General features: G+C 39.7%; 1 protein-coding gene across 9 annotated transcripts in view; it reads left to right on the top strand.

Moving 5' to 3' along the window:
• Positions 1–27114, top strand: part of dmd (dystrophin) — a 1998855-nt gene that overhangs the window by 987104 nt on the left and 984637 nt on the right. For 8 of the 9 annotated variants that reach the window (XM_063050913.1, XM_063050911.1, XM_063050907.1 and 5 more), the window contains exons 37-40: positions 3543–3650; positions 5844–5960; positions 12865–12978; positions 20236–20373. In XM_063050913.1, coding sequence (XP_062906983.1) covers positions 3543–3650; positions 5844–5960; positions 12865–12978; positions 20236–20373 — 477 coding nt within the window. The remainder of the gene's footprint in view (positions 1–3542; positions 3651–5843; positions 5961–12864; positions 12979–20235; positions 20374–27114) is intronic. The other variant, XM_063050912.1, reaches the window with a different exon arrangement.

Genomic DNA, 27114 nt, shown 5'->3' with positions numbered 1-27114 from the left:
TGACTAGCAGGAGGCAAAGAGTCAGTATAAAGGGGGCTTATTCTGGTTGGCTCGTGGTTTTCCAGAGGGGTTAGTAAGGCATTGGTTCTTTTCACATTATATGTCAACGAGTTGATAGTTTTGTGGCCAGGTTTTCAAACAATACAAAGATAGATAGAGGGATTGGTAGTGTTGAGGAAGCAGGGAGTCTGCAGAAAGACTTGGATAGATTGGGAGAATGGGCAAAGAAGTGGCACATGGAAATATATGGTCATGCACTTCGGTAGAAAGAATAAAGGCAAAGGCTATTTTCTGGTTGGCTCGTGGTTTTCCAGAGGGGTTAGTAAGGCACTGGTTCTTTTCACATTATATGTCAATGAGTTGATAGTTTTGTGGCCAAGTTTTCAAGCAATACAAAGATAGATAGAGGGATTGGTAGTGTTGAGGAAGCAGGGAGTCTGCAAAAAGACTTGGACAGATTGGGAGAATGGGCAAAGAAGTGACACATGGAAATATATGGTCATGCACTTCAGTAGAAAGAATAAAGGCAAAGGCTATTTTCTAAATGGGGAGAACGTTTAAAAATCAGACTTGGCAGTCCTTGTGGAGGATTCCTTAAAAATGAACTTGCAGTTTGAGTCAGTGGTAAAGAAGGTAAATGCAATGTTAGTATTGATTTTGTGACGAGTAGAATATTTGAGAGCAAGGATATGATGCTAAGGCATTTGTCAGACCACAAGTATTATGAGGGTCCAGAGGATGTTCTCAAGGATGATCCTGGAATTGAAAGGGTTAACATAGAGGACTACTTGATGGCTCTGGGCCTCTACATGCTGGAGTTTAGAAGAATGAGGAGGGATCTCATTGAAAGTTCTAGATGGAGTAGATATAGAAAGGATGTTTCCTAATGTGGTGGAGTCTAGGACCAGGGGCACAGCCTCCGAATTGGACGTCCATTTAGACCAGAGATGAAGAGGAATTTCTTTAGCCAGAGGGTAGTGAATTTGTGGAATACATTGCCACAGACAGCTGTGAAGTGCAAGTCATTGAGTATATTTAAAGTGGAGGTTGATAGGTTCTTGATTAGTCAGGGCATCAAAGATTACGGGGATTAGGCAGGAGAATGGGGTTAAGAGAGATAATACATCAGCCATGATGGAATGGCAAGGCAGTCTCGATGGGCCAAGTGGCCTAATTCTGCTCCTCTGTCTTATGCTCTTATTTCTGTGAACAGTGACTGAGCATCCACATTCCTCTGGGTTAGATAACTTTTTAAGACCGTAACCCATTATTCTGAACTCCCATGAGAAACGTCCTCACAGCCTCTGTTGTATGTCTTTCAAGGAGAGACCACTCTGCTGATCTAATCTACAAAGAGTCTTCGCCCATTTTGCTTAATCCTTCCTTGAAAATGGGAACTTCATTGCATGTCTGCTGTAATTTATTAAACCATGTCTGATAGACAGGAACAAAACTTGAACTGTTGCATTTTTTCAAGTGATAGAAATGGACACATTATTTGACTTTTACTACCAATCCATGCATGAAAATGATTGATGAATCTATGGTCAATGGCATTAACCTCTGAATGGTTGGTACAAGGAACTGTTAAGAGAGCCACGCTGATAAGCATGATTATTTTAGTGAATCAATTTTCCAGCAAATGGACATTCATCTCTATTTGTGGCTGACATATAGAACTACAGTTGCTGTTCTCAGAGATGCACATTTTTATTAACTTTACACAATATGATGCATTAAGGTGAGCATGATTTCCAAACTATGGCATTTAACTTCCAACCTTCCACTTGATGTAGATAAGAATCAGGTTTAATAATCAGAATCAAAACACAATAAAACTGGAACTTGTTTCTCAAAGAAAAGCTGAATTTGGGTTGGCACCTTGATTTAAATGATTCCAGATTGATTTATCTTACAAAATACCTGATTCTCCACTCTTTAACTGCCATTTTTCTGAATCTGCAGTACTCTATGGATCGAGTGTTAAGGGAACAATCATGTTCCAACACTGTTCAGCATCAGCAGGAATAAGTGAATATATATTTTGACTCCCTGATTAATGTTCTGAAGCTTCGGCAAGCAATTAGAATGCAACTTTTGCAAAGACAGAAAAGGGCAGGAAGAATAACCCTCAATCAAATGTGAACAAGGTGACTTCAAGATCTAAAATCAATCATCAGTCTACTGCTACCACTTCTTGACCCTAACTTTACCATGTGTGCACTACAATCAGACTTTAATATTCTATTCAGAAGCCTATCTACCAACCGGGTTCATCTGATAACTATGACTACTTCGAGGTCCTTGGAAAGGGTCCTCCTTCTATGTCGTGAGGAAATGCAACATAAAATATAATAGGATTTCAATGTGTGGTCTTATATATAAAGTCATAAATTGTGGTGCAGTTACCATCTTTGTTCTGACTTACTAAATGGCATATCAAAGTGACAAAAGTTTTCACTCATTATAAAAATTAGAAGGATATATACAGTTGATCCATATGTTTTAGAGTATTCACTCTCAGTGGAGTAATACTGCACAGATTGTTGAGATTTTTCAATGTTTTATAAGATTTCAGTTTTGCGCAGGTAGTACAAGTTTTGAACAGAGAAATATCTGCAATGAAGACCAATAAGATTGAATGATCTGTGTCTCTGCAATTCTTACCATGTGATTCAAAGTTGTAAACAGGGCAGTCAATTGATCAGTTGGAGGGAGGCAAAATTAGACCAACCTTCCAGCTTTCCTGGGCGTGTTGCCAAGGTTGTGCTTTGTGCTGTCACATGAACAAGGAGAATGCCTATTTTGTTTTAAATTCTTGCATGGGATTAGGACATAAAGTGGCTCATCCCTATTTAACCTTGAACTGAGTTGCCAGCTGAGTCATTTCAGAGGCAGTCATGTTGCAGTGGTTTAAAGTCAGATAATAGGCAAAAGTAGGTAACAATAACATTAATGAAGAAGGCAGGTTTTTATAACAATCTGCTCACTTCATGGTCACTATAAAGGATCCTGATATTTTTATTATAGTTTATTTTAATTAATTGAATTTGTGTTCCCAGCCACTAGGGTGAGATTTTAAATTGTTATTACAATGCTAAGAAACTCGTCCTGTCCAATATGATCTTTGCTTTTTGCCTAAAATGCTGTGTATTTTATTGTCTAAAGTCACTTTAGGACTTATTCAGCTGATACACAACTGCAGTCGCAAGATAGCTGCTCCAAAATATATTCTACAATTAAAGCTCTGGTTTGTCTTGAGTTCAGTTTGGAAGCAAAATTCAGCTACACAGATGTCTATGTTTATTTTTTTTTAAGTGCCAATGTATTTTAAAATCAATTTTGTTTAATTTGCTGTTATATAATAATGGAAATTGGGAAAATCCAGTTTGTATCAGAATTAAAATGAGGAAACTAAGTGCTGACGGTTTTGCTGATAATAAAAAAATGAATTCTTTGGGACTTTGATAGGTAGATTCCTCATTGTTTCTGCTTTAATTTTAGTTGTACTTCCTTTTCCTCACATGCTTGCCTTCCCACAGCCAATTCCAGAGAATGTATCCGATACCCCAATAACATTCGGAATTGAGATTGAGGAACTGAAAAATCAGAAGAGTTTTCTCGCTGTGCAGGAGAAAGTGCAACAGCAGGTATGATGGATTAGCAGCTGCTAGAGTGGCTAGTTAAAACAAAGTACAACATCTGCAGAGTGGAAGGAATGATGACGGCTGTTTGAGCAATGGTACAGTGCTACTCACTGCATCTGGAACACAGCAGACTTTGGATTAATGGATGTCATTAGCATTTAAAGATAGAAGTTTGAAGAGCATCTGTTATTTTGTTGGATGGTTGTAAGTAGCACTGTGCTTTCTGACACATTAATTTAACATTCTGCTCCCACACTCCAGGTAGCTACTTTTGCACAGATTGACAACGAAAAAAAAGGACTGGGTTTCATGAGCCTTGGTGGAATCCTGGTTGAAAAATTTGCAAAGTAATTGAGTCAATTAGGATCAAGCAAAATGTTTTTAAATTGCCTGATTTTTAAAAAAATGAGCCTCATGGTGAGAACTTGTCCTTAAATTGATATGAATGTTCCTTCTCTGATGCACTCTGCTGGTTTTGGATTAGGAATCATATTCCTGGATGGTGTTTCTTGAATGATAATGACATATAGTAGTTGATGCCCTTTTTTGGTACTTTGGCCTGATCTTAGCTTAGACTTGAATATGGAGATTGGGGTGTACTTTTAATGAAACACCAATGTCAGCTTTTGGTGATGTGAACTGTGTATTTATAGAATTGAACAACACCATGTAAACATCTGCAAGACTTCGGTTGGTCCACACTTTGAGTATGATGAACAATTCTGCATTAAAAGGAGAAATGGCAACAGATAAACATTGGAAATGCAGTGAGGACCTTGTATAAATGCATGCCAGGAGAGAATGAACAGCTGAGACTTTCTGCCCTAGAAACGAAAAGACCTTACAGTGTGACTCAGCAGTTGGAAAAATATGAAAAGATAGATCTTGCCACTTATTAGTGAGACATGGAATACAGACACTTGCTAATAAATACCAGAGAAACGTTATAAAAAGACCCAGAAAGTGAACCTGAGAGAATAAGGTGTAGTGAGATAACCAATAAAGATATATTTATTTGGTAATCTTGATCAATACAGAAGGGAGAGAGAGAGAGGAATAGAAAAATCTTTTGATGAGGTTAGATCAAGAAAAGTATGTGAAGGCTTGTGTGCATCTATTTGTTGGAATTTATAACTGGTGCAAGTGTCATAAACAATGTTATTGTTACTGCATTGTTGGATCACGTACAGGTAATTAAAGGAAAGCTGTACATTACATTAAACTAAAATGTTATAATCTACAATATCATACAAATACTGAACATAGGAAAGTCTGCAGATGCTAGAAATCCAAAACAACACACACAAAATGCTGGAGGAACTCAGCAAGTCAGGCAGCATCTATGGAAAAGACTACAAATACGTAGCTTGGGTGAGCCTTTTTCAAATGACAGCAGAGTGGCTGATATAGATAGTTATTAAAGCATAATTATTAATATACACAGGTTTATGGTTTTACTATTCCTATGGAATGGGGTGTTGGAGAAATTAGTTCCCTTGAGGATACTGAGGTAAAATGATAAAATGTTCCTATTGTACCTGATGAACTTCCACAATTATTTGGGAATTGATGTTGCCAAGTCTGGAGGACCTGCGTTATATGGAAAGATTGAATAGGTTCAGTGATTCGATAGACGTATCCAAAATTATGAGGGGTAAATGCAAACTGGCTTTTTCCACTGAGTTTGTGTGAGACTAAAACTAGAGATCATGGGTTACGGATGAAAGGTGAAAAATTTAAGGGGAACTTGAAGGGAAACTTCTTCACTCAGAGGGTGGTGAGAGTGTGGAATCAGCTGCCAGTGCAAGTAGTGCATGCGAGCCTAGTTTCAACGTTTAAGAGAAGATTGAATAGGTACATGGGTGATAGGGGTATGAAGGGCTATGGTTCAAGTGCAGGTCAACGGGAGAAGGCAATTTAAATGGTTCAGCGTGGACCAGATGGGCCACAGGGCCTGTATCTGTGCTGTACTTTTCTATAATTCTCTGGTTCTAAATGATCTTGAATGTCAAACTTGTTTCTTTCTCTGTTTATCCAGATATAAAATCTTAAAATTCCATTTACTTGTGCTGCATTATTTGCTTTGGATCTCCATGTATATTTGTGTTTTTTTTTAAGCAGTTTCTGTATGATTCATCTAAATAGTGTACTCCCATCTTTTATTCTCCACTGTCTTGCTTGCTTCCTTTGCTGAAGCTTAAGCTTCTGAAAGGTCAACAAACATCGACTAAAGGACTGAAGGAAGCTCGCCAACTGACTACTTCAACCTTTGGTTCCTCACTGCATCCCTCTTCTTTTCCTGGGCCACCTCAGGCAAGAAGTGATCAGGTTACAAATAAAATCTCACAGGGATAGACCTAAGGATTTGAATTATGCCTTATTGCAAATGATAATGAAGAGTCCACTCATTTGGTTAAGGTTATAGTTGTACAGTTATAACTTTTTGTTCTGCTGTTTTGAAAAAGCTTTGCTCAGATGTGAACAAATGACAAATGGTGATGCTGGGAACCATTCAGAATTAGCTGTCAAAGTCCCTTTGCTGAAGATCAGTGAGATGGCATTTACTTAAGCTTAAAATAGAGAATAAATCTTTGCTGAAGTCTTTTGAAAGATTCATCATCACCTTGTAAAGTTATCTGTCTGATTTAATTCCATTATTTTTCATCGGGTTGGGAAAGAAAATTGTCCTTTCATTTTGTCTCTTTTCCATGAAAGTATAATATTGAAAGTAGCCTGTCTCATCCAAGTATTTCCCCTTTTCGTAGCAGCAGTGACCCTCTTGGATAGAAATGTATCAACTAGCATACAGCGGCAATTTATTTAAGAATGCTGTGGCATTTTACAATGAAGGATGCAGTATATAATAGAAGGGATTTGTTTTTCTTATGAATATTTTAGATTTGAAATGCATTTCTTTGCCACCCAAAGGAAATGCTGCTCTCCTCGACCCATGGATTAGTGTAGACAATTTGGTCAGCCAGAATCAAGAACGGTTACTTCTGAACCACAGCACTGCTGCACACAGTTGAAAACTGTAACAAGCATATCATTTTGTAATAATTAGAATCCTTAATCTCTGTGCCAAGATATTTCCTCCTCTTTGATCTTTGGCTGAATGTTACCAATGGAAACACACACAGATTTGTAAGGAATAACTGACAAAGGGACAGGCAATGTTTTCAAAATGTTAATTTGATTTAACATAAAATCTCTGGCTGAGAGGCTCCTTTAAATTGGCAACTCTCCATGTTTCCAAATGTAGCCACAAAAAGGATTCAGTTAGGCTCCCATTACATGAAATAGAAACATAGAAAACCTTCAGCACAATACAGACCCTTCGACCCACAAAGCTGTGCTGAACATGTCCTTACCTTAGAAATTACCGAGGGTTACCCATAGCCCTGTATTTTTCTAAGCTCCATGTACCTTTCCAGGAGTCTCTTAAAACACCCTATGGTATCCGCCTCCACCACCGTCACCAGCAGCCCATTCCACGCACTCACCACTCTCTGCGTAAAAACTTACCTGACATCTCCTTTCTACCTACTTCCAAGCACCTTAAAACTGTGCCCTCTCATACTAGCCATTTCAGCCCTGGGAAAAAGCCTCTGACTATTCACACGATCAATGCCTCTCATCATCTTATACACCTCTATCAGGTCACTTCTCATCCTCTGTCACTTCTCATCCTCTGTCACTTCTCATCCTCTGTCACTTCTCATCCTCTGTCACTTCAAGGAGAAAAGGCTGAGTTCACTCAACCTACTCTCACAAGGCATGCTCCCCAATCCAGGCAACATCCTTGTAAATCTCCTCTGCACCCTTTCTATGGTTTCCACATCCTTCCTGTAGTGAGGTGACCAGAACTGAGCACAGTACTCCAAGTGGGGTCTGACCAGGGTCCTATATAACTGCAACACTACCTCTCGGCTCCCAAACTCAATCCGATGATTGATGAAGGCCAATGTACCATATGCCTTCTTAACCACATATATAATCAACTTTATCATGTCTGAGTTTAGCAAGGTTCACCCTGAATTTTTTTGTTACCCCATTGTTGGTCCCAATGTTTTACTTGTAATATTTAGGTATCTGTTCCTGCCATGAACATGGAGCTTGCTGTGATGAGGATAAATCAGAAATTCAAAATTTAACTTGGTTTTACAATATTGCACAAGAGAGTGAAAGGTGGTCACAGTTGGCCTGTTGTTCCAGTCATTTACTTAGTGCTATCCCTGATGAAATGCATGTGAGCAAAATCTAATCTCCATCTCTGGCTTTGTTGTGCATTTGTGATATGCCTTTACTACATTCCCTCCTCGGTCATGGCCAATTTATTAACCAGTGATATTTAGCTCGTGGCTTGAATTTAACCTTTCAATTATCACTAATACAGTGACATGTCTCATTGAATTGCCAGTGGGGTTTGTGATTGTGTTAGTTTGCATTGTCAGTTTCTTTGCTGCTGATCTGCTTTGTCAAAACTATTTTGGAAAATGTAATATTGATGGAGGCTTTGTGGAAAACCACTGAGTGCCCACATGAAAATATTGTCCATGCAATTTCTGCACATCAAGTGTCTGACTTTCATTCCAGATAAAAACCAAGGGCTACATCCATACCAGGGCTGGTTTTACTGTCACTGCAGCTGAGTCTGTCTTTTGTCTGGAATTAGTTAGATGACTCAGACTATCAAGTATTTTCTAACTTTTCTGTATTTTGTACCTGAGTGGGTAACTGGTCCGTAAATATAAGAAGCAGGAGTAGGCCATCTGGCCTGTTGAACCTTTTCCGCCATTCAATGGCTGATCTGACCATGGACTCATCTCCACCTACCTGCCTTTCTCTCATAACCCTTAATTCCCCTACTATGCAAAATCTATCCAACCTTGTCTTAAGTATATTAACTTGGCAAATATCTAAGTTGTATCATTAAATCAAAGTATTTCATAATTAAAATGAGAAGAGGAACAAATGGGCATGATGGTCAGTTGCAAGAGAAGGGTGATGGAGAACGGGGTCAAGTTCCCAGCAGAATAAAGTATTGAGACTGAGAGTCTGTGGTGGAAGGAAGTACGTGGGAATAAGTGCTTTGCTGGTTTGAAGTTGGTAGTTCAGTGGATGGAGGAAGAAATTCTATTGTGAAACAACAGAAGCAGGATTTGGCCAACCTCTCACTTTTTTTCCCCTCTGTACCCATATGCCCCAATTTATGGTTTTGTGCCCTAGGTAATAAAACTTCAAAGGAGAAATAGATATAGGTTAATGAAAATTTGTGTCTTATTTTGAGTTGCCTGAAGTTTCTGCTTTCATACTTGTGTTGTGGCAACATTGCAGTGCAAGACATAAAAATTATTGTGTATACATTATAAAAGAAGCAACAGAATCAAGGTTGTGTATCAAAAAGCTTAAATACTTTAGGTTGATATGTCAAAGGGCTCATGATTTGTGGGTCTTTGGACATATTTGTCATGGTGCTACATCATCAAAGATCCATGTACGAGTTGTCATCTCCCAATAAAATGTGATTAGCCACTCCTGTGTTGGTAACACAGTGACTCTCCACAGAACATTTTGCACTTGTGTCAGTGTCTGCACTGTGCTGATCTCTTGAGTCTTTTACAAGAGAGAGCCAGATGCAGAGGTGATTTATCTTGTGTAAATACGTGCACCATAGATTCAAAATTAGTCATAGTGATCTTGGGCTGACTTCCCCTCTTTCCAGGCATGTTATAAAGTTAGGTCAATTCAATGGCAAACTGGCCTACTCTCTACACAATGCAGTCTCCATTTCATTTACCATTAAGCATGCTGGTAAGATGCTGGTTTATTCCATCTTTGTTGATTGTTGCCTGTCATCCAGACTGCCCTGTGTGGTGCTGCCGAAATCGAAAGACATCTCTACTGAACTGCCATACCTCACTGAGGCCATAAAGCGCTCATTATTCAAGTCAGTTCTCACATCCAATGCTGACTGTAAGGAGTATGCATATTTTCCCTGCGTCTGTGTCTGTTTCTCTTGGTTGCTTTGCTTTCTTCCCGCACCATCTGAAAGGAAATGCACCTCACATTTGGCCTAGATAGTCTACATCCCCATGATGTGAACATACAGTTCTTGGGAACCCTGTCCTTCAGTAGTTCTTTCCCCCTTTCCCACCCTTCCTGTTCTAGTCCTTCCATTTTTGTCCTTTCCCCTCAACTGCCATCTCCCTCTCTCTGTCTTTGTTCCGTACACCTGCTATACACACTGTTCACCACTCCCTGGTTATGAGTTCATTGGCAGTTCACCACTCCCCTAATGGTTCCCATTGCTAATATTCCAGCGCTGGTTGCACTTTGTGTTCCTGCTTAACTCCGTACAGCAGCTGTTTTTAATCTTCACACTCTCCTTTCACCACCTTGCTCCAGCTGCTTATTTTTTCTGTCCCTCTCTTGTGTCTGTCTCCATCTCTCATCCACCTGCTACTGTCTCCAAACTCCATCCCAGCTCCACCTCCCCTACCTGGTGAACTTGCCTTTCATTGTACATCCCTCCTCAGGACACTAATTGCCTCAGTTTCCTTTTTCACCGCTCCTCTTCTTCTGTTTGTACTGATCAACTCACCTCTCCACTCTCAGTCCTGATGATGGTTTTGATTTGGAAACATCAAACATTTCTTTTCTCTCATAGATAATACTTGATCCACTGAGTTCCTCCGCAAGATTGTTTATTGTGACAAAAATGTGGTGGTTGGCTTCCAAAAATAATCACTGGTGCAGGCTAAGATAGAGGGGTACGTGAGAGAAGGGTTTACAGAGACAGAAGTGGAGAATGGGACTGATAGCCGACGTCAACTCAGTGAGTTGAATGATCTCCTCATATTGTAAGAAAAACATGAAAAACATGTAAAATATGTTTAAGAAATCAGCTGATGAGTTGCATGTGAAGCAAGGCATATTACTCACCGTGATAAGTCTACTGTACACTGTTCAATGAGTAATTTAGAAAGTAAAGAAAACAAATAACAGCAGCCTTTTAAAGCAGCAAATTTCTTCAGAAAAAAGAATAGCATGGAGAACAATTACATGTAAGTTTTATGTGCAAAGTCTGTGTCAGCCAATTGTTACAGTCTTTGTATAGTTTTATTGACAAGACAAATACCCAATCGTCTAATCTTTGGTTGGCTGCACAGTCATTATTTGCAGCCTTACTCGTTAACTATTGTATTTTACAATGCTGATGAATTTTGCACCTAGAACTGATTAACACCTGTGCATGTGTACCAAAGTTCAAAAGTTCATCATAAATTTATTACCAAAGTACATAAATATCACCATATACAACCCTGAGATTGATTTTCTTTTCGTGGATATACTCAGTAAATCCAGTAGTATCAGTGAACGGCTGTAAACAACGGGACAGACATACCAACCAATGTGCAAAAAACAAAAAACTGTGCAAATACAAAAGAAAAATAAAGAAATAATAATAATAGTAAGCATTAAATATGGAGAATGTGAAATTAAGAATCCTTGAAAGTGAGTCTATAGGTGTGGGAATAGTTCACTGATAGGACAAGTGAAATTGAAACATAGAAACATAGGAAACCTACAGCACAATACAGGCCCTTTGGCCCACAAATCTGTGCCGAACATGTCGTTACCTTAGAAATTACCCAGGGTTACCCATAGCCCTCGATTTCTCTAAGCTCCATGTACCTATCCAGGAGTCTCTTAAAAGACCCTGTCATATCCGCCTCCACCACCGTCGCCAGCAGCCCATTCTATGCACTCACGACTCTCTACGTAAAAAAAAACTTACCCCTGACATCTCCTCTGTACCTACTCCCAAGCATCTTAAAACTGTGCCCTCTCGTGTTAGCCATTTCAGCCCTGGGAAAAAGCCTCTGACTATCCACACAATCAATACCTCTCATCATCTTATACACAAATTGAGTGAAGTTGTCCCCATTCGTTCAAGATCCTGATGGTGGAAGGTAATAACTGTTCCTGAATCCGGTGGTGTGGGTCCTGAGGCTCCTGTACCACCTTCTTGATGGCAGCAGTGCGAAGAGAGCATGGCCTGGATAGTGGGTGTCCTTGATGATGAATGCTGCTTTCCTGAGACAGTGTGCGGTGTAGATGTGCTCTGTGGGGGGAAGGGCCGCCATATCTACAACTATTTGTAGGATTTTCTATTCAAGGGAATTAGCTGTGATGCAACCAGTAAATACATCTATAGAGACTTGTCAAAGTTTTCGATGTCATGCCAAATCTTCACGAACACCTAAGAATGTAGTGGTGCTGCCATGCTTTCTTTGTAATTGCACTATGTCAGCTGTCAGCAGATGATGACGTTTTGATTTGTGATCTTTGAAGGTGAACACAATTACACTGGGTTCTCCCCTTAACATCTGTGTGGATGCACATCATTAGAAACATAGAGATCACTAAATGAGTAGTTGTATCATTCTGCACTTCTAAATCTTAAAGCTCTTCTTTGAGCAAAATTATTGTATCTGCCTGTTTTTTTTTCTGCTACCCTGCATGGTTTATGGGATCAATTATTTTTATAATTGAAAGAACAGAAGTAGAGCCAGTTTGTCTTAGAATTTGTGAGCCCCTACGACTCACTAAAGTAGGAGTGACTGCAATGGTTGTGATTTCTAACAAAGCTGGAAGGGAGGATTTTAAATTGTTCGGTGAATTTCTTGCACTGCAACAACAGAGTTAAGAAAACTAGATTTTAAAAAATCTTGGCTTGTAAAAGAAATGCTGGTGAAACTCAGCAGGTCAGTTAGCGTCTGAGGAGAAAGAAAGGTGTATGGGTGTAATGGAGCAAATGAGGTGAGTGTAAATTTTGTTGTCATGGACGAGGTGAACTCTAAGGGTATGTTTCCGGTCTGTAATTTCAATGATTCTATGAGGAAGGGAATTAATGTTTCAGGTCAATGGTCTTTCAAAAGAAAGACCCCACAGATGCTGACTGGCCTGCTGTATATTGCTAACATTTCTCTATTCAAAATTTACAATATCTGCAAGTTTTGTTTTATGATATAAGTTTTGAATGCATAAGGAGTGTATGGTTTGAAATGCTTTACAGCTGTGTGATTGAAATTAGCTACACATAATAAATATAGCCTTGTGGACAGTTCTGCAGATTTAACTTTGAATGAGACTTGCAGGAGCTATGTAAAGTGCAGATAAGAATTAATAAATGTGATATCTCAATCTCCAGATATCAAAGGAGTTGGATCAGTTTGATACAAATATCCAGCAAATGCTGGATGTCTTGGAAGAGGAAATACAACTTGGAGAGAATCTGAAAGAAGAGGACTTTGAGAAAGATATGGTGAGTTCAGTAGAAGTTGCACATCTGTTGCATTAAGCCCAGCAGTGTGCCAAATGCCAAGTTAATGACAGACCTTTCAACAGGTGCAATGTAAAACATGAAATGTGAATGAATTAAGGAATTTTCCTCTTGATAATAAGAAATAATAGCTGACAGACAATTGATATTCTGTGACGTATTCCTTAAGGGCTAGAAATTATGATTACATCAGTCATTTTTCCAGTGGACTTCTTACATTCATAGTTCAAGCTTTAGAAACCTGGAACTAGAAATTCAAACGTAAGAAAATCTACAGATGCTGGAAATTCAAGCAACACATACAAAATGCTGGTGGAACCCAGTAGGCCAGGAGGCATCTATAGATGCTGCCTGGCCCGCTGCGTTTACTAGAAATTCAAAGTAGTTTCTTGGTGTATTATTGGATTAACATGTAGAAGTGTATACATGAGATGTTAAACATTTTTGTAAGCCTTAACACAAAAGTACATGCAAGAGAAACCTGGCTTGGTAAAATATTTATGCTGATGTCACAAATATTGTTAATCTGTTTTGTCAGCAGCACTCTACTGTTACTCTGTGTAATATCACTGCAACACTGAATTGTATTATTAGCTACTTTGAAATTGCATCATGAAAATTTCAACATTTTTCCTTTAAGATTAGTTGGAACATAGAGCAACAAATTGCTGAAGTTGACTTTGTTTATCTGAACAGCTGTACTCCTGTTCTTAAAGACGTAAAATTGTCCAATTTTGCCATCGTTGAGTTAAGAATCCAAAACATTTGAAATCTTTATCTCATCTGATTGCCATTTTAGTAAGGGAGAGGAGAGCATTTGGTATGCTCTTTTATCTTTTTAATATATTAAAAAAACTGGTTCTAAAAGTCAGTTATCAGCAGTAAGACGTATTTGTGACAAAACACTCTGGTATCAGTGGATGTTTTTTAATGTATGACTTAACCAGTTCCCAATTAAATGAGCTTGAGTTGTGTTTCACTTGCTCAGAACAAAATACAAAACTTTTAACCATTGGGGAAATTATAACTTGTGTTTCACAAAATGTAAGGCTTGTGTTTAAAAATGTTTCTTTATCACTTTGCAAGTCAAATTTTAATTATCAATAAAATTAAGTTTCCAATATGTGTTTGCAATGTAAGAACACAGTTGCTTTTAGTAACAAAGTAAGCTTAAGGCTTTAACAAGCCAAACCATTGTGACAAGTTACATTAAGGACATGGGAACACTAGAGAAGTTCTTGTACATTCTCTCTCTCCCTTTGAGGCCGAAGATAAAGAAGCATGAAAGCGCATACTACCGGCTTAAGGATAGCTCCTACCCCACTATTATAAGACTATTGAATGGTTCCCTTGTATGATAAGATGGACTCTTGACCTCACGATCTACCTCGTTATGATCCTGCATCTTACTGTCTACCTGCACTGCACTTTCTTGGCAGATGTTGCATTATTTCTGTGTTCTGTTATTGTTTTACCCTGTACAACCTTTGGAGATTTCTCCTCAGTTTACAAATCTTTACTCAATGGATTTAATTCCTCAAACTCATTTTGCTGCAATTTATATTTTTTACTCAGTTTTATTTAATCACTTGATACCTGTATTCAAAACACATGTCCTCTTGAGTATTTGCTACCTGGAGTTATTTGAAGAAAGTTCTATTTTTAAAAAAATAGTTGGGTGATGAAATTCCGCAACAAGATAACAAGTTGAAATTTTCCAACCAGCTGTAATCTCAACCTTTAAAGTGTTTCCTGTTAAACAGGTAGAAACATTTCCTTTTACAGTGATGTCTCAATTATACTAGAGGGTTCACATTACAAGGACATATTGGATAGACAAAGTTTTTTTTCTTTGGAGTTTAGAAGATTGTGTTGATTAGATTTAACAGAGGATTAACACTTAGTTGAGGAAGGAACTCCTTCATATTGAAGTTAAACCAATGTGACCTAGCCTTAAGTAATTCTAGAGTAACTTCAGAAAATATTTTTCACATCAAGATGTAAGGAAATGTAGGATACTTACTCCTTTCCCCAAAAAAGTCTGTAATAGCTAGATCGATTCAGCTTTTCAAACAGGCATTAAGTAATTGGAACTACTGTGGTTAAATGATAAAATTGAATGCTGGAGCGGTGTTACAGCACCCTAATGTTGTTCTCATATTTTGATGTCTATGCCTATGAAGAAGCAGAATTTAAAACTAACATTTGAATAGGAAGAACATTGAAAGATAAAGGAAATTGGACATGAAAGAGTATGCACAAATCATCAATCTAATGAATATTGTATTATGATCAGCACCGGTTGACACATGTAGTGAAATTTACATATAAAAGCAAAGCACACACTTCACAAACAAATACAAAGTTTAATGATTATTAAGCAACTATAACAACACTTTGATAAGTTGTGCAAAAGGAGAAGGTCAAATTGTGGCAAATAACTATTTTGTTACATCTAAGTAGAAGCTGTTCAACAGCACCTTTTGCAAAATGTAATAAGACTCAAGACCTTTGGGTAATTGTAAACTTGCATAAAAATGACAAATATTCCATTAACATCATAGTTTAGTTCGATTACTGTGCTTATTCAACCAGCACAGACCAAACTACACAATTTAATTTAACCTTGCTATTTTTGCATTTCATTGAGAAGTAATGTATTCAGTAATTGTTCTCTCGTGCAGTTTAAGAATTGAAAACCCTGTTGCAGAACTAAATATCTCTTCATCAGCAGATTTAAATAGAACTTTTTATTTATGAGGCAAGGATGAAATCTCTTTGCTGACAGCTTAAGTTTTTTTTAAGTGTTGCATTTACATGATAGCATCTATATTTTGCAGGAATTATCACTGATAAATTTCGCTTCAGGGCTCAAATTCTTTTGACTATCATATGGAGAAGAGTTTTCTGTCTGTCGCTTAGATTTCTATGAAGGTTCTCAGTCATCCAGGTCATTGTATATCAAGCTGTAGTAAATCTAGGCTACTGGACTTGCTGTGTCGTCGAGAAGATGTTTCACCACTCATCCCAGAGGCTCTGTTTCAGGAGATAGGCACACCCATTAGTAAATGAGTAAAGCTACTAGGACTTGATGTTTCAATCCCTATGGTAAGTTGGCACTCTCAATGTTGGCAGTGGGCTTGGAGTGGTGACAAGGAGGGGGGTAGGTACGTCATCAGGGTCATCAGGTGGGCACCTTCCTTCTTTGACGTTTCGTTGATAAGCCCACGATGTCTCCAGAGGGCTCAACGGTGCTACCTGGCATCCCAGATACACCCCCCTCAGTTCCATACCCTCCTGTCTTCATCTTGCAGCCCAGTTGTTGTCTTTCCTTTTATTCCAAATCCAATTGCTACTTTCCTATGCTGCGTTTGACAATGACTTGATTGTTTGTTGAAGGGAGTGACCCCTCACCCCCAGCTTCTCCAGTAGACTGGTCGTAGATGTAGCAACAAATCCCCTGCATCCCACTTCTACAGGGAAAATCTTGGTCTTCCGGCTATTCTGGGCAGCTTCATTTGCCAGTTCAGAGTACTTGGTCTTTTTCTTCTCATAAGCTTCTGCGACACCATCTTCTCATGGTACTGTCAATTCCACAACATATGCCAACTTGGAATGTTGTAGCCGCAATGTCTGGGGGAAATGAGCTTTTTTCCCAAGTCCACGTCCATTTTCCAATCCCGAGCAACCTGCAGAATGCTTACATCTTTTGATGTTATATGGTGCTCTGGAGGTTGGCCTGCTGGTACAAATCATGTGATGTGGACAGCTCCTGCCAATGTTTGTGGGAGAGCATTTGTGGTGATTCGCCTCTGTTCCAAGATTGATGCCAGCTGTCTGAGAACTTGGTTATGCCGCCAAGTGTACTGCCCTTGGGTGAGGCTCGTGGTGCATCCTGTTAAAATGTGCCTTAGTGATCCGGGTGCTTGACAAAGAAAGCAAGCGGGGTCTTCTCCCCACCACTGGTTCAGGTTCTGGGGTGTGAGTAGGGGGTCTGATGACAAAACTTAGCCGAGATCCCTCCATCTCCCAGATATCACGCCAGCTAAGTTTCCTCTTTTCCAGGCTCTCCCAATTAGTCCAGTGGCCCTGCTTGGCCATTGAGATGGCCCTGGTGTGTCGCTCTGCCTCCTCCTGTCTTCTCAACTCCTCCACCATGAGCCGTCTCTTCTGCACTGATGTTGCCTCGTGCCATTGAGGAGCCTTTGGAACAAGCCCGAGCCCGAGCCCGGCTCTCCCGTGTTGGACTTGGCCAACCACATCCCTGAAGTGAAGAGCAGACTGAGCACTCTGAACGGCTTCAGATGGGGTCCACTTCCTCCCCGTTGCCACACGGGGTGGGGGGGGCACTGCTCGAATAATGGTATCTTCAGATTCAGTGAGGGTCATGACCAACCTTGCTTTGGTGCATTTGAATTCTTCCACAAGACTTGCTTTGATTTTTTTCCCTTTACGATTCCTAATCTCTACCCAGATGGTTTCAACATTCTGCAGAGAATTTCACTGGAATTGAGAAGAATGAGAGGAGATCTTATAGAAACGTACAAAATTATGAAAGGGATAGATAAGATGGAAGCAGGAAAGTTGTTTCCTCTGGTAGGTGAGACTAGAACCAGGTGATATAGCCTCAGGATTCAGGGGAGTAAATTTAGGTCAGAGAGTAGGAGGAACTGCTTTTCTCAGAGGGTGATGAATCTGTGGAATTCTGTGCCCAATGAAGCAATGGAGGCTACCTCCTTTTCTAAATATGTTTAAGACAAGGTTGGATAGATTTTTGCATAGTAGGGGAATTAAGGGTTACGGGGAAAAGTCTAGTAGGTGGAGATGGGTCGATGGCCAGATCAGTGGAGCAGGCTCGACAGGCCAGATGGCCTACTCCTGCTCCTGTTCTTATTGCTCATCCACGGTGGGTAGTTTTCCAGTTTATAAACACTGTGAGTTGTCTAAAGGTATAGCAAACACTGTGGATGATTAAGAGATGTAGAGGTAGTGGGAGGGTCGTTAGTCTCATCTTTGCATGAATGGAGATGTGAACTGTTGTGGAGATGCCAGGGTAGAGATGTTAGGACTGCATTGTAAGTAGCTGATAGGCGGTGTTGTAACCACCACCTCTGTCCAGGGATGGGTTTTCCAGTTTGAAAGATGGCTTCTTCAACCCCTCTTTCAAACCACCTGTCCTCCCTGTCCAACATAGGAGGGCGAACACCTCAGGTTAAGTATCGGTTGTATAGCTACACCTAAAGGACAAGGGACAACAATGTGCACATTTTGGGTGGGGAGGACAGGTGATTTGAAAGAGGTGTTAAAGAAACCATCTTTGTCAAACTGTCCTGACGTCTCTACCCTGGCATCTCCACAACAGTTCACACCTCCATTCATGCAAAGGTAAGACTAATGACCCTCCCGTTACCTCTACGACTCTCAACGGCCCCCATGTGATTGCTATATCTTTAAAAAAAACTCAGAGTTTATAAGCCGGAAAACTAACCACCATGAATTAGAACTAAAGGAGACTCTCAGATGAGTGGTGAAACGTCTTCCAGACATCACAACAAGTCGAACAACAGGAATTCTGCAGATGCTGGAAATTCAAGCAACACACATAAAAGTTGCTGGTGAACGCAGCAGGCCAGGCAGCATCTCTAGGAAGAGGTGCAGTCGATGTTTCAGGCCGAGACCCTTCATCAGGACTAACTGAAGGAAGAGTGAGTAAGGGATTTGAAAGTTGGAGAGGGAGGGGGAGATCCAAAATGATAGGAGAAGACAGGAGGGGGAGGGATGGAGCCAAGAGCTGGACAGGTGATAGGCAAAAGGGATACGAGAGGATCATGGGACAGGAGGTCCGGGAAGAAAGACAAGGAGGTGGGGGGGGGGACCCAGAGGATGGGCAAGGGGTATATTCAGAGGGACAGAGGGAGAAAAAGGAGAGTGAGAGAAAGAATGTGTGTATAAAAATAAGTAACAGATGGGGTACGAGGGGCAGGTGGGGCATTAAGATGAAGCCACACTCAGGTTGGAGGAACAACACCTTATATTCCGTCTGGGTAGCCTCCAACCTGATGGCATGAACATCGACTTCTCTAACTTTCGTTAATGCCCCACCTCCCCCTCGTACCCCATCTGTTACTTATTTTTATACACACATTCTTTCTCTCACTCTCCTTCTTCTCCCTCTGTCCCTCTGACTATACCTCTTGCCCATCCTCTGGGTTCCCCCTCCCCCATGTCTTTCTCCCTGGGCCTCCTGTCCCATGATCCTCTCGTATCCCTTTTGCCTATCACCTGTCCAGCTCTTGGCTCCATCCCTCCCCCTCCTGTCTTCTCCTATCATTTTGGATCTCCCCCTCCCCCTCCAACTTTCAAATCCCTTACTCACTCTTCCTTCAATTAGTCCTGATGAAGGGTCTCGGCCTGAAACATCGACTGCACCTCTTCCTAGAGATGCTGCCTGGCCTGCTGCGTTCACCAGCAACTTTTATGTGTGTTGATCACAACAAGTCGAGTTGCCTTGATTTACTACAGCCTGATATAGATTCATATGCTGTGATCTTAAATCACAATTCATCTTCCATTGGTATATTTGCAAATTATGCAAAAATTGTCACTTTTGCTACAGAATTGAATTCTTTTTACATAATACTTTTCCACATGTCATCTTTCAGATTAAATTTATGGATCAAAATTGTGGTACAAGTTACTTTTGATCATTTACAGTTTTCATTTTCAGAAACACAATTCACTTGGAACTCTTTCACTGCATGGAAGGGAAACTGTCAACTATCCATCTGTGTGCAGTTCGGATTTGCAATGCAAGGTTTTGTTCCAAATTATTCTGACATACATTTTTCCCTTTTATAAAAATGTCTGTGTTTATGTTGATGGATTTACAATGGATGTGTGAACAATAGTTATTAGTATTGATGGGACTCCTTTCTGTAAAAATTCAGCAGAAATGTATATGATGTCGACTGGGTCTAAATACCCCAGTTACGTTTTCTTTCTCTTCACTGACCATTAGTTCTGCAAACCTTATTTGAGTTGAGACCACTGTTAGGGGTAATTGCAAATGGTATGTGGTTGTTTGGCACTTTGATCATGAGCATGCTGCAAACTACTTCACACTGGCATGGGTATCAGTAATGCCTCTGAAAATGTAAAGTTAGCACTACAGAACAATTTATGCTGTTCTTTCCACATTGTGGACAATTTGTCTCAAGCAATTCTTTATTAATGCTGCAGAGTGAAGACGATGAGAGGAAAATGAATGAACTGACAAAACGAGCAGATTTGTTGCAACAGGATATCTCAGATGAGAGAAAGCGAGAAGAAATTAAAAAGAAACAACGGATGCTGGAGGCTAAATTTAATATTCTCAAGGTATGATCATTTAAAAGTACATAAAACACCATCTGCATACTTACTTGGAAATGAAAGAACAACATCATGTGCCTATTTTCATATATCAGTCTCCTTAAATTCTGCTTCATTTTGTTTATGGGCTTCTCTTGGAATGCTCATTCCAGAATTGCATACTTTTTTGGGTCACGGTAAGTAACTGCAGATGACCATTATAGATGAATTATTTGCTGCTAGCTGACAATAGTCAAGTGAGATATAGTGCACCTATTTATCAAAATTGCAATTTTACCCAACAGTTCTGAAAAATACAATTGAACACAAATTTTAATATCTCAGTCCACGAATCAATCTATATGATATCAACTCAAAATAAAATTTATTATCAAAGTACATACAAGTTACCATATGTTACCTTGAAATTTTTTTTGCAGGTATTTACAGGAAAACAAAGAAATACAATAGAATCTATGAGAAGTCATGTATTAACAATTATTGACAAACCACCAATGTGCAAAGGAAGCCAGACTGAGCAAATAAAAAATAAAATATTACTAAGAACATGAGTTGCAAAGAGTCCTTGTCAGTGAGCCTGCAAGTTATAGAATCAGTTCAGAGTTGTGAGTGAAGTTATTCATGCCACTTTGGGAGCCTGATGGTTGAAGGGCAATAGTTGTTCCTGAACATGATGATGTGGGACCTCAGGCGCCTGTACATCTTGCTTGATGGTAGTAGTGAAAAGAGAGCATGACCTGGGTGGTGGGGTCTCTGATGATGGATGCTGCATTCTTGTGGCAGCACACCATGTAAATGTGCCCAATGATAAGGGGAGCTTTGCCTGTGATGTTCTGGTCTGTATCCACCACTTTCTATAGATTATGCAATTCCTGGACTTTGATGGTTTCATTCCTGGCTGTGATGCAACCAGATAGTATGTTCTGCACTGTTCATCTGTAGAAGTTTGTCAAAGTGTTAGATGACCTGCCAAATCTACACCAAGTTCTAAGAAAGTAGAGTTGCTGTTGTGACTTCTTTATGATGATTGCAGGTCAGATCCTCTGATATGATAATACCAAACAATTTAAAGCTACTGACACGCTACACCTCCAGACTCCTAATGAGGAATGGCTTATGGACCTTTGGCTTCTTCCACCTGTAAGCAATAATCAGCTCTTTTCTTTTGCTGGCGTTGAGTGGGAGGTTGTTGTTGTTGTGGTGCCATCATTCAACCAGACTTTAAATCACCCTCCAATATGCTGATTCATCACCACCTTTAATTCAGTGAACAAACTTAAGTACAGCATTGGAGCCATGCAATCATGGGTATAAAGTGAGTAAAACAGTGGGGTAAGTACACAGCCTTGCAATGCTGATGGTGATTGTAGAGGAGATGAGCTGTTGTTGCCAATCCATACTGACTGGTGTCTGCAAATAAGGAAATTGAGTATGCAGTTGCACAGAGGGCTATTGAATTCCAGGTCTTGGAGCTAAGCAATGAGTTTTTGAGGAGATGATAGTTTTGAAGGCTGAGCTGTGGTGTGCATATTCATAGTCCAGGTATTCCAGATCTGAGTGAAGGGCCAATGAAATGGCATCTGCTTTGTGACAGTGAGCAAATTGGAGTAGATCCAGACCACTCCTCAGGCAGGAGTTAACTTGCTCCATGACCAACCTCTTGAAGCATAACCTGCTCTTTTTGGGTACCTGTGTGATTGAAGACTGCTTGAGCAGATTGGGTACCTCAGAGTGCCAAAGCGAGAGGTTGAAGATGTTCATAACACTCCAAGCAGGTGATTATCACAGGTCTTCAGTGCTTGGCCAAGTGGTCGAGTGTTTTCAGTCCTCTGGTGCTGCAGGTGATGTGCTGATGGTAATCAGACAGAAAGTTCTTCAAGCTAGCCTGATTGCAGTCCCTGGCAAGGATGTCAGTGTAGGCTTTTTGTGTTTTTTTAATCATGGCAGTAAATACATTCAGTGTTTGCTTGACAACAGCCTTAAGCAGAAGGCAAACTGCAGTCAGAATTACAGAGTAGAACTCTTGGTAAGTAGAGTGATCTTGGTAAGTAGATATGCAATATACTAAGTGTTAAACTCATTGTACTTTGGTCACTAATAATACCAGCTTAATGTTTTACAAGCGACATGGCATAACTCTTACTGCTGCTGTGAAGTCTTACATTGACAATAATGGAGTGAAATATATAATAAAATCAGAAATGTATCTCGCATTTGAGAGTTCAGCAGTTGCTCACAAGCATATTATATGAAGCCATTATATGAAAATATAGAAGAAAAAGGACTGCAATTTCTCTGTCCTGCATTCAGATTGCAATGAGGGAGTGATATATGTTCATATACCCCTGGTTGCACTAAAATTGTGTTGTGTGTTAATCTTTAAGTATATCATCCCCAGTTTTAGAGGCCATGATTAAGTCAGGGAGTGTAGAAATGACAGGGTGTTTTATTTCATAAAGTGAACACCCAGGTATTTACAGAACTGATGACATTGCAAATTTTCATCACAGTTGCATTTCCTTTTCGCCACATCTACATTTTTCCAGTTTGCTTCACTTGGATGCAGAAGGACCAAGTTTTGTTTAATATGCATAACTGAGTAATGATGAGTGATTATTGTAATTTTATTGCAAGTATTTAGCCATTAAGACCCGCCTCTTGATGCTGTGGCCCAGACAGAAATTTCATTTTTTCTATTTACAACGATGTTACCTGAATTAGGAGTACTTGCTCTAAGCACAAACTTGCATTGCTTTCTCTGGAACATCAGAAGCTTAGGAGTGACCTGACGTAAGTATACAAAACGATAAAGCGCATGGACATTTGACATTTCCACATGAGAGATTGTTCTTTCCCAGGATGGAAATGTCAAATACTAGAGGGCATAGCTTTATGTGAGAGTGGGGAAATTAGAAGGAAGTAAGGTAGATAATCTTGTAACCCAATTGGAGATTGGCAGGTATGATGTTCTAGCCATCTTTGAGTTGTGGTTAAAAGAAATCATAGTTGAGAGTTTAACATCCGAGGATGCACATTGTATTGAAATGACATACAGGTACACAGAGGGGGTTCTTTTGGTAAAAAGTGAAATCAAATCCTTAGAAAGAGGTGACATAGGATCTGAAGGTTTAGAATCCTTGTGAGTAGAGATAAGAAACTATGAGGGTAAAAAGACCCTGATGGCGAGTTACATACAGACCTCTAAACAGTGGCCAGTATATCAGCTACGAATTACAATGGGAGATAGAAAAAGCATGTAAAAGGGGCAATGTTGCGATAATCATGGGGGGTTTCAATACACAGGTAGATTGGGAAGATCAGCTTGGTGCTAGATCCCCAGAGAGGGAATTTATAGAATGCCTACGAGATGGCTTTTTAGAGCAACTTGTGTTTGAGCCCATTAGGGGAGCAGCAATTCTGGATTGGGTGTTTGCAATAACCCGGATTTGATTCAGGAGCTCAAGGTAAAGGAACCATTAGAAGTCAGTGATCATAATATGATAGAATTCACCCTGCAGTTTGAGAAAGAGAAGCTAAAATCAACGTATCTTTATTGCAGTAGTAAAGGGAATTACAGAGGCATGAGAGAGGAGCTGGCCAAAGTTGATTCGAAGGAGAAACTGGCAGAGATTATGGAGAAACAATGATTGCTGGTGTTTCTGAGGGAAAGTCGGAAGGCACAAAAAAGATGCATCCTAAAGATGAAGTAGTATTCTAAAGGGAGGATGGAGGCAACTGTGGCTGACAAGGGAAATCAAAAACAGCATAAAAGCAAAAGAGAGGGCATATAATATTGCAAAAATTAGTGGGATGTAGAGAATTATGAAGCTTTCAAAAATTAATAGTAGGCAACTAAAAAAGCCATGAAGAGGGAAAGGATGAACTATGAAGATAAGCTAGCCAATAATGTAAAAGAGGATCTAAAGAGTTTTTCAAACATGTAAAGAGTAGTAGAGAGATGAGAGTGGATATCTTATCTCTGGAAAATGACACTGGAAAGGTAGTAATGGGGAGGGGTAAAAGAAAGGTAGACAAAGTTTATAAGAATTTTCATCATACTCCACTGTGGAAAACTCTAGCATAATGTCAGAAATGTGAGTGTGTCAAGGAGCAGAAGTGAGTGTTGTTGCTGTTACTGAGGTGAAGGTGTTTGGGAAGCTGAAAATTCACTTGGACCAGATGGGCTGACCTCAGGCTTCTGAAAGAGGTAGCTGAAGAGATTGTGAATGATCCTTCAAGAATTCTAGGTTCTGGAATGGTTCTGGAGGACCAGAAAATCGTAAATGTCACTCGGCCCTTTAAGAGGGGAGAAAGGCAGAAGAAAGGAAATTATATGTCTGTTAGTCTGACTTAATTGGTTGGAAAGATGTTGGAGACTATTATTAAGGGTGAGGTTTCAGGGTGCTTGGAGGCACTTGATAAAATAGGCCAAAGTCAGCATGGTTTACTGAAGGAGAAAACTTGCCTGACAAATCTATTGAAATTCTTTGAGGAAGTAACAAGCAGGACAGACAAAGGTGAGTCAGTGGATGTTGTTTATTTGGATTTTCAGAAGGCCTTTGCAAAGTACCATACATGAGGTTGCTTAACAAGATAAGAGCTCATGTTATGACAGGAAAGGTATTAACATGGATAGAAGATTGGCAAATTGACAGGAAGCAAAGAGTGGGAATAAAGGGGGCCTTTTCTGGTTGGCTGCCGGTGACTAGTGATGTGCCGCAGGATTTGGTGTTGGTGACCACTTCTCTTCATGTTTATAAACCAATAATTTAGATGTAGAAATTGATGGTTTTGTGGCCAAGTTTGTCAATAATACGGTGATAGGTGGAGTTGCAGTTGGTGTTGAGGAAGCAGGGAGTCTGCAGAAGGACTTGTACAGATTGGGGGGAATAGGAAAAGAAATGGCAGATGGAATATAGTGCAAGGAAGTACATGGTGATTGCACTTGGGCAGAAAGAGTAAAGGCATAGACTATTTTCTAAATGAGAAAATTCAAAAACCAGGTGGAAAGGCTCCTGGGAGTCCTCGTGCAGGATTCCATAAAGGTTAACTTGTTGGTTGAGTCACTGTTAAGGAAGGCAGACTCAATGTTAGCATTTATTTCGAGAGGACTAGAATACAAAAACAAGATGTAATGCTGAGGCTGTATTAGGCATTGGTCAGACTGCAGTTGGAATATTGTGAGCAGTTTTGGGCTCATTACCTAAGAAAATATGTGCTGGCATTGGAGAGGATCCAGAGGAGATTGACAGGAATGATCCCAGGAATGAATGGGTTAACATATGAGGAGCATTTGATGGCTCTGGGCCTGTACTCACTGGAGTTTAGCAGAATGAGGAGGAGGAGGGGGATCTCCTGAAACCTATTGAGTATTCAAAGGTCTGGATGGAGTGGATATGGTGAGGCTACTTCCTGTATTGGCGAGTTGAGGACCAGAAGGCACAACCTTAGAATTGAGGGACATCCATTCAGAACAGAGCTGAGGAAATATTTCTTTAGCCAGAGGATGCTGAATCTGTGGAATCCATTGCCAAAAACAGCTGTGCAGGGAGGTCATTGGGTATATTAGGAAAAGGTTGATAGGTTCTTGATTAATTAGGGCATCAAAGGTTACGGGGAGAAGGTAGGAGAATGGGGTTGAGAGGGATAATAAATCATCAAGGATGGAATGGGGAAGCAGACTCGATGGGTTGAATGGCCTAATTCTACCCCTATGTCTTAAAATCTTATGGAAGTCTGAGGCATAGAAACCTTTGAAAAATGGGCAGAAATTGCAATGCCCAATTTCCTCTGTCTGAAGGAAAAAGGTATAATTTTCTAATGTCTGTTGGGACCTCACTTTCTGGCAACATTTGCCAGAAGATTGCAGATTCACTGCTTATGACTTCCCCATCTGCTTCTTCCAAGTTGTAATAATAATAGCCACACTCATGAGGTTCCTATTAAATCAAAGTACAATACAGTTTTGTAGATGCTGGTTTGAATAGTGACAATATTTGGTTTGTTTTTTATAGTGTTGCTTGCTGAATGCTTTCTCCTGTTGGAATGTGCATGGAAAAGGTTTTAATCTGCCTGATATTTTTAAAGGAACATGTATTTCACTTTTTCACTTTCTTCCTAGTAATTCTGCCTGCTACACTTTTGCAAAAGTGAGGGTTAAACTTCCTCAGGTTTCTGTTAACACCTCTTCAGCAATTAAGTAATGACAGGACAGTCCAAGTGACCTTTTCACTAGCTTCTATCAGTGCTTTACAGGAAATACAGATGTGTAACTAACATACAAATTGGCAAAAAATACAGGAAGATTGTACATGTCTGTTATTTGGAGCACAGCAGGCATTTCATGAGGCTTTTTTACATCATTGCCTCTTGTTAAGGCACAGCAGTGAATGCTAATGAGTCCTAAAATTCCTAAGTAATAGTCAATCATTTAACTGCTAAAATGACTGATTTCTAATCTGAAGCCTTTTGAACGAAGTACAGTATTCTTTGCTTTATAATTGATGATCAAACTGTTCTTTTAGATGATGGATGTTGATTGTATTTGATTCAGCAAATGCACTTTCAGAGCAAATTAACAAGAAATGCAATTACTGTATAGCTATTTTGCAGCCTGGGAAAAATACACACTCAGGACAACAAATACTTTTTTGGGTCTTTAATTCCTTTATCTGTTTTAGCTGTTTTAATGCAGAAAGAGGGTACCAAAATAGAAACAAAATGAATTTTTTAAAAACACCTAAAAAA

Source organism: Mobula hypostoma, chromosome 6 (assembly GCF_963921235.1).
Source record: "Mobula hypostoma chromosome 6, sMobHyp1.1, whole genome shotgun sequence".
In the NCBI taxonomy this organism is placed as follows: domain Eukaryota; kingdom Metazoa; phylum Chordata; class Chondrichthyes; order Myliobatiformes; family Myliobatidae; genus Mobula; species Mobula hypostoma.
This window is presented reverse-complemented; position numbering and strand designations above follow the sequence as displayed.